General features: G+C 52.5%; 1 protein-coding gene across 1 annotated transcript in view; it reads left to right on the top strand.

Annotated features, from left to right (window-relative positions):
* Nucleotides 1-189: 189 nt before the first annotated feature.
* The window catches only part of LOC104547668 (tenascin-X-like), a gene marked incomplete at both ends in the record, with an annotated part of 24,574 nt that continues 17,434 nt past the window's right edge, over nt 190-7,329 (top strand). The window contains 8 exon segments of the mRNA XM_010193463.1: nt 190-486; nt 1,199-1,492; nt 2,317-2,643; nt 3,720-3,885; nt 3,887-4,002; nt 5,072-5,359; nt 6,472-6,765; nt 7,140-7,329. The exon segment at nt 7,140-7,329 is cut by the window's right edge and continues 137 nt beyond it. Of these exon segments, the coding sequence (XP_010191765.1) occupies nt 190-486; nt 1,199-1,492; nt 2,317-2,643; nt 3,720-3,885; nt 3,887-4,002; nt 5,072-5,359; nt 6,472-6,765; nt 7,140-7,329 (1,972 nt within the window).

Here is a 7,329-nt window from a genome sequence, read left to right as displayed (position 1 = left end):
TTCTGGGAGACTGATGTCTGCATTGGCTGACAAAGGGATGATTGGGTGGGTGAGTGGATGCATGGGCAAAGAGCTGGAGTGATGGGACGTGGATGGAGGGGGATAGGTGAGGGAGTCGAATGTTGGGTGGTGGATGGGTGGGAAGTGGTCTATCCCCGTATGTTCTGCATTGTCCTGTCCCTGTTGCAGCCCCGGCGCCACCAAGGGAGGAGGAACCCCCATCGCAGCCAATTCTGGGCGAGCTCACAGCCTCCCACGTCACCCCTGACTCCGTCCAGCTGGAGTGGAGCGTCCCCGAGGGCACCTTTGACTCCTTCACTGTGCAGTACAGGGATGCCCAAGGCCAGCCCCAGGTGGTGCCCGTGGATGGGGGTTCCCGCAGTGTGACGGTTCCTGGGCTGTCACCATCCCGCCGCTACAAGTTCAACCTGTACGGGGTGTGGGGCCGCAAACGTCTGGGCCCCATCTCCACCGATGCTGTCACAGGTGAGGGGGCTATGGGCATTCTGTGGACCATGGGTTTTAGTTTTGTGCTAAATTGGGACTGGATGTATGGGTGGGTACTTGCAAGCTGGAAGGATGAAGGGATTGGTTGATGACTGGATGGAAAGGTGAGTGCTTTGGGTGAATTTGTGGCTCTTTGGGTGATGGATCTATGGATGGGTGGATGGGTCGATGTGTGGTTGAATGGAGACATGAATTAATGGATGTATGGATAGATGGGTGGTTTGGTGCTTTTATGGATGAACAATGGATGGATGGATGCATTGAGGGGTGGTGGGATTGATTGATGGGTACACAGATGAGTTTGTAGCTGTATCATGGACTTGCTTTCGGTTCTTAGATGGAGGGATGGATGATAGTAGGTTGATGGCTTAAATGAATATTTAGATGCTTGGATGATTTAAGGGAGGAATGGTTTCAAGGAACGGCTGAAGAAAAAAGAGATAAATACATGGATGGACGGATGTTTAAATGAGAGTGTGGCTGTTTAATGGACTAGATGTTTGACTGAATGGTTGGATAAATGGTTGAAGCAAAGTATGGATAGATGGATGGAGGGATTTATGAGCAGGAGGATGGGCAGATGAAGACTTGGCTTGTTGAATGCATGGAAAAGTAGATACTTCTTTTATGGATGGATGGATGGATGGACATGTGGATGTTCATGCATTGCATTGTGTCCTCTGCATTGCAGCTGCAGCCGAGCCAGAGGAGGAACCACAATCACAGCTAATCCTGGGCGAGCTCACGGCCTCCCACGTCAGCCCCGACTCCGTCCAGCTGGAGTGGAGCGTCCCTGAGGGCACCTTTGACTCCTTCACAGTGCAGTACAGAGATGTCCAAGGCCAGCCCCAGGTGGTGCCCGTGGACGGGGGTTCCCGCAGTGTGACGGTTCCTGGGCTGTCACCGTCCCGCCGCTACAAGTTCAACCTGTACGGGGTGTGGGGTCGCAAACGTCTAGGCCCAAGCTCCACTGACATTGTCACAAGTAAGGGGGACTTTGGGCACCATGAGGACCTTGGGTTTTTAGTAGACAGAAGTTTTGGCAGGTCCTGTGCTGGGTCCCCTGGGCTTCTTGGGAAATGAAAAGAGCTGTTGGATGCTGATTTTGGTCTTGATGTATGGGTGGGTTCATGGGAGTTTTTAGAATGAAGTGATAGGTTGATGGATGGATGGAAAGATAGGTACTTGGACGATGTATTTGGATGATTGACTGGGTGTTTGGATGGATGGAAGAATGTATGGATCACTGGCTGGATGAAGAATGGATGGGTGGCTCCTTGGTTGGTTGGTTGAATGAATGGATGAATACATGGATGGGTTGATAAAAGGTTGGGTGAGTGCAAGTCTGGTTTATGACCTGGAAGAGTGATTGGATGATTTTGTTGACTTGAAGTTTGATGAATGGATGGGTACATGCATGGATGTTGGGATGGTTGGTTGTGTGGTTGGTTGGAGGAATAAAGAAGTGTTTGATTGGTTGGATGGTTGAACAGAGGTGTGGATTCAAGGACTGATGGATGGAGAAAAGTGCATGGAGAGATAGGTCATTTGATGGATGGTAGGACAGTCAGATAGACGTGTGGATGGGTGGTCAGTTGGCCAGTTGGCTGGGGACTGGTGTGGTTGGAGTTTTAAATGAATGGGTAAGTGGTTGGACAGATGATGTGTGGGATCAATTCAAGGACTGACTGAAGGAAAAGGGTGTGAGTGGATGGTCTGTTGGTTGGATGTAGTAAGGTTAATGGATGGTTGGATGGATGGACAGACATGTGGATGTTCATGCTTTTCACTGTCCGGTCTCTGTTGCAGCTGCAGCTGAGCCTGAGGAGGAGCCCCCATCACAGCCAATCCTGGGCGAACTCACAGCCTCCCACGTCAGCCCCGACTCCATCCAGCTGGAGGGGAGCATCCCCGAGGGCACCTTTGACTCCTTCACGGTGCAGTATAAGGATGCCCAAGGCCAGCCCCAGGTGGTGCCCGTGGACGGGGGTTCCCGCAGTGTGACGGTTCCTGGGGTGTCACCGGCCCGCCGCGTGACGGTTCCTGGGCTGTCACCGTCCCGCCGCTACAAGTTCAACCTGTACGGGGTGTGGGGTCGCAAACGTCTGGGCCCCATCTCCACTGACATTGTCACAGGTGAGGGGCTGTGAGCCCATCTCTGTCCCCTTGGTGTCCTGGGTATGGAGCAGGGTGGGAACCAGTGCTGAGTCTGTCCTGATCCCCTTGGGTCTTTTGGGAACTGGGAACATCTCCTGAATGCTGTCTGTGTAGTTGGGATGAGAGCAATATTGGAGGGATGAAGGGACAGATAGAAGGATGTTCAAACGGAAGGATGGCTGGCTGGATGGCTGGATGAATGGGTGAAATGTTGGGTTTGCTGGATAGAGGGATGATTGGACAGATGTCTCACTGATTCCTGAGGGCATGGATGGATGGAAGGTTGGATGGGTGGGTTAATGGATGATGAACACTTGGTTGATTTTGTCTGATTCAGGGGTTGAAAGGTGTTGTGTGTGGTTGGATGGATGCATGGTCAGATGGGAGTATGGAAGGGTGGATGGCTGGAGGGGTATGGGAGAGTTTGTTGATGTCTGCAGGGTCAGAGCATTCACAGGTGAGGGGAGCTCTGGGTCCCATCTGTGTCCCTTCTGGGCACTGGGTTTGCTGTGGGGCTGAAGTCCATGAATGTGAACATGTCTGAGACATCGACCTGAAGAGGGATGCTGGGAAGGGCACATGTAAAGGCAGTAGAGGTGGAATGGAGCAGTGGAGCATGGACAGGTGGGTGGATGGATGGATGGTTGGAGGGGTCTTGGAATCTACAGCTGAATAAGAGGAAGCATGGATGACTGGTAGGATTGCTGAATGGATCGAATTTGGATGAGTTTTTAGCAATTTCAGAGGGGAAATTGTGGTTTGGATGGTTGGATGCAGCAATGATTCAGGGGATGGATGGATGGATGAGTGGGTGGGTAGGTGGATGGCTGGGTGAATGGATGGATGGATGTATGGATTAACAGATGGATTACTGGTGGGATGGTTGAGTGATATCTGGTTGGTTGGAGGGTTAAATGAAAGGTTCAGTGGTTGGATGGTTGATGGGTGAAATGGATTCAAGGACTGACTGAAGGAATGAGGTATGGATGGTTGATTGGTTGGATGGATGCGTGGATGTATATGACCCACCGTGTGTTTTCCCCTCTCTGTTGCAGCTGCAGCCGAGCCAGAGGAGGAGCACTCATCGCAGCCAATCCTGGGCGAGCTCACGGCCTCCCATGTCACCCCTGACTCCGTCCAGCTGGAGTGGAGCGTCCCCGAGGGCACTTTTGACTCCTTCACGGTGCAGTACAGGGATGCCCAAGGCCAGCCCCAGGTGGTGCGGTCCCCGCGGTGTGAGGTTTCCTGGGCTTCCCCCACCCTGCCGCTACAAGTTCAACCTGTACGGGGTGTGGGGTCGCAAACGTCTGGGCCCAAGCTCCACTGACATTGTCACAGGTGAGGGGGCTATGAGCCCCATCTCTGTCCCCTTGGTGTCCTGGTTATGGAGCAGGGTGGGAACCAGTGCTGGGTCTGTCCTGATCCCCTTGGGTCTTTTGGGAACTAGGAACATCTCCTGAATGCTGTCTGTGTAGTTGGGATGAGAGCAATATTGGATGGATGGAGGGACAGACGCAAGGATGGCTGGCTGGATGGCTGGATGAATGGGTGGAATGTTGGGTTTGATGGATAGAGGGATGAGTGGACAGATGTCTCACTGGTTCCTGAGGGCATGGATGGATGGAAGGTTGGATGGGTGGGTTAATGGATGATGAACATTTGGTTGATTTTGTGTGACTCAGGGGTTGAAAGGTGCTTTGGATAGTTGGATGGATGCATGGTCAGATGGGAGTATGGAAGGGTGGATGGCTGGAGGTGTATGGGAGAGTTTGTTGATATGTGTTGGGTGAGAGGTGTCACAAGGGAGTGAGATTTGGGGCCCCATCTGTGTCCATTGTCAGCATTGAGTTTGCTGTGTGGCTGGAGCCTGTGGAGTGCAAACTTGTCTCAGACATTGACTTGAAGAGGGATGTTTGGAAGGGCACATGTAAATGCAGAAGTTGGCATGGAGCAATCGAGGATGAGTGGATGGATGGACGGATGGATGGGTGGAGGGTCATTGAATCTACAGCTGATTAAGAGGAAGCATGGATGTCTGGTGGGATTGCTGAATAGATCGAGTTTGGATCAGTTTGTGGCAGTTTCAGAGAGGAATTGGTGGTTGGTCTGGATAGTTGTATGTAGCCGCGATTCAGGGAATGGATGGATGGATGGATGCATGGATGGATAAGTGGATGGCTGTACAGATAAATGGAACAATTGCTGGTGGGATGGTTGGTTGATGTCCTGTTTGTTGGAGGCTTAATTGAAAGGTTTAGTGGCTGGATGGTTGATTGGTGGAATATCCATTCCATATCGAGGACTGACTGAAGGAATGAGGTGTGGATGGATGATTAGTTGGATGGATGCATAGATGGAGGCATGGATGTATATCACCCGCTATGTGCCCTCTCTGTTGCAGCTGCAGCTGAGCCCGAGGAGGAGCCCCCATCGCAGCCAATCCTGGGCAAGCTCATGGCCTCTGGCGTCAGCCCTGACTCCGTCCAGCTGGAGTGGAGCGTCCCCGAGGGCACCTTTGACTCCTTCACGGTGCAGTACAAGGATGCCCAAGGCCAGCCCCAGGTGATGCCCATTGATGGGAGTTCCCGCAGTGTGACGGTTCCTGGGCTTTCACCATCTCGCCCCTACAATTTCAACCTGTACGGGGTGTGGGGTCGCAAGCGTCTGGGCCCCATCTCCACCGATGCTGTCACAGGTCAGGGCTTTCGCATGTCCTGTCTAACCTCTTCATGTCTCTTGGTTTGAGATGATGGCAGAAGCTTGGGCAGGACCCACGCTGGCCCTCATGAATGGCACCTTCTCGTGGAAGCTGAGTGGGATCTGGAAGGAGAAGTGGGTGCATGCAAGGCTGGAGGGATGGGGGGATCTGTTGTTGGATGAGAGATGTCTGGAGAGGTGTTTATGTGGGAGGATGGGAGAAGGGATGGGTTTCTGATTTGGTTGTTGGATGGTATGTTGGTTATCATCTGTCTGGATGTCTTGATGGTAGAATGGATGGAGAAATCTGATTGGTGGGTCCTTGCTGGGATGGAGTAATGAGTAGAAGCAAGGGCTGTGACTGCCTAAAGAATATGGGAAGGAGTGATTGGGTGACAGGGAACCAGGATGGGTTATGGAGAAATGGATCTCTGGAAGGAGAGGAGGAGACACGGATGTATACGTGGAGTGAGAAACAAATGGATGAATGTATGGGCAGACAGACACCTGAATGGAAGGATACCAAGATGACTTCTCTGAGTGCTTGGGCAGTTGAATGATTACGTTGATGGATGGATGGACAGAGAGAAGGCTGCGTGGATGGCAGGATGGATCACCAATTCAATGCTTGCTTGAACAAATCCAATGATACATCAATGTAAGTAAGGAAAGCTGGAATGGAGAGATGAAGGGATCATTAGTTGAATGGCTGGATGAATGAATGAATGGATCTATGGCTGCTCGGTCAGGCTATTACATTGGTTGAGTGGATGAATGGAGAGATAGATGGTTGTATGAGAGGGTCTCTTGTGTCTTAATGGCTTAATGTAGAGATGGATGGAGGTGTGATCGGATGGCTGGCTGGTTGGACATACAGATGAGTTAGGGGAAGCATGGTGAGGAATGGATAAAGTGTGGTTGGATTTGAGGCTCTCTCAGAGCTGGAATGTTGCATTGAATGGTTGGATGGAGCCATGATTGGGTGTATGGGTGAAATCTGGATGGATGGATGCATGCGTGAGTGCATGGTTGGAGGGACTGGTGCATGGATGGATGGACGGATGGACATGTGGAATGTTCATGCTCTTCAGTGTCTCCTCTCCATTGCAGCTGCAGCCGAGACACAGGAGGAACCCCCATCGCAGCCAATCCTGGGAGAGCTCACAGCCTCCCACATCAGCACCGACTTCGTCCAGCTGGAGTGGAGTGTCCCTGAGGGCACCTTTGACTCCTTCACGGTGCAGTACAGGGATGCCCAAGGCCAGCCCCAGGTGGTGCCTGTGGACGGGGGTTCCCGCAGTGTGACGGTTCCTGGGCTGTCACCGTCCCGCCGCTACAAGTTCAACCTGTACGGCGTGTGGGGCCAGAGACATCTGGGCCCCATCTCCACCGATGTTGTCACAGGTGAGGGGATTGTGGGCTCCATCTGTGTCCCCTTCATGTCCTGGTTATGGTGCAGGGTTGGAGATGGGGTCATGTCTGTCCTGATCCCCTGGGACCTTGTGGGAACTGGAAGCATCTCTTGGGTGTTGATTGGGTAGGAGGGATGGGAGCATGCAAGGTTGGAGGGATGGAGAAACAGATGAATGGATAGAAAGTGTAGTTTGGTGGATGGGTAGATGGCAGTTTGGGCAGATACCTCATTGGTTCCCTGAGGAGATGGATGGATGGAAGTTCTGACTGATGGAGCTTGGATGGATGGATGGATGGATGGGGGGGAGGGTGGATGATCAGATGTGTGGATGTTCATGCCCTCCATTATGTCATCCTTCCTATAGCTGCAGCTGAGCCAGAGGAGGAGCCCACATTGCAGCCAATCCTGGGCGAACTCACAGCCTCCCATGTCAGCCCTGACTCCGTCCAGCTGGAGTGGAGCATCTCCAAGGGCATCTTTGACTCCTTCAGAGTGCAGTACAAGGATGCCCAAGGCCAGCCCCAGGTGGTGCCCGTGGACGGGGGTTCCCGCAG

This window comes from Mesitornis unicolor, unplaced genomic scaffold (genome assembly GCF_000695765.1).
Source record: "Mesitornis unicolor isolate BGI_N332 unplaced genomic scaffold, ASM69576v1 scaffold16631, whole genome shotgun sequence".
Taxonomy (NCBI): domain Eukaryota; kingdom Metazoa; phylum Chordata; class Aves; order Mesitornithiformes; family Mesitornithidae; genus Mesitornis; species Mesitornis unicolor.
The sequence above is the reverse complement of the archived record's forward strand: the minus strand, read 5'-3'. Positions and strand labels throughout refer to the sequence as shown.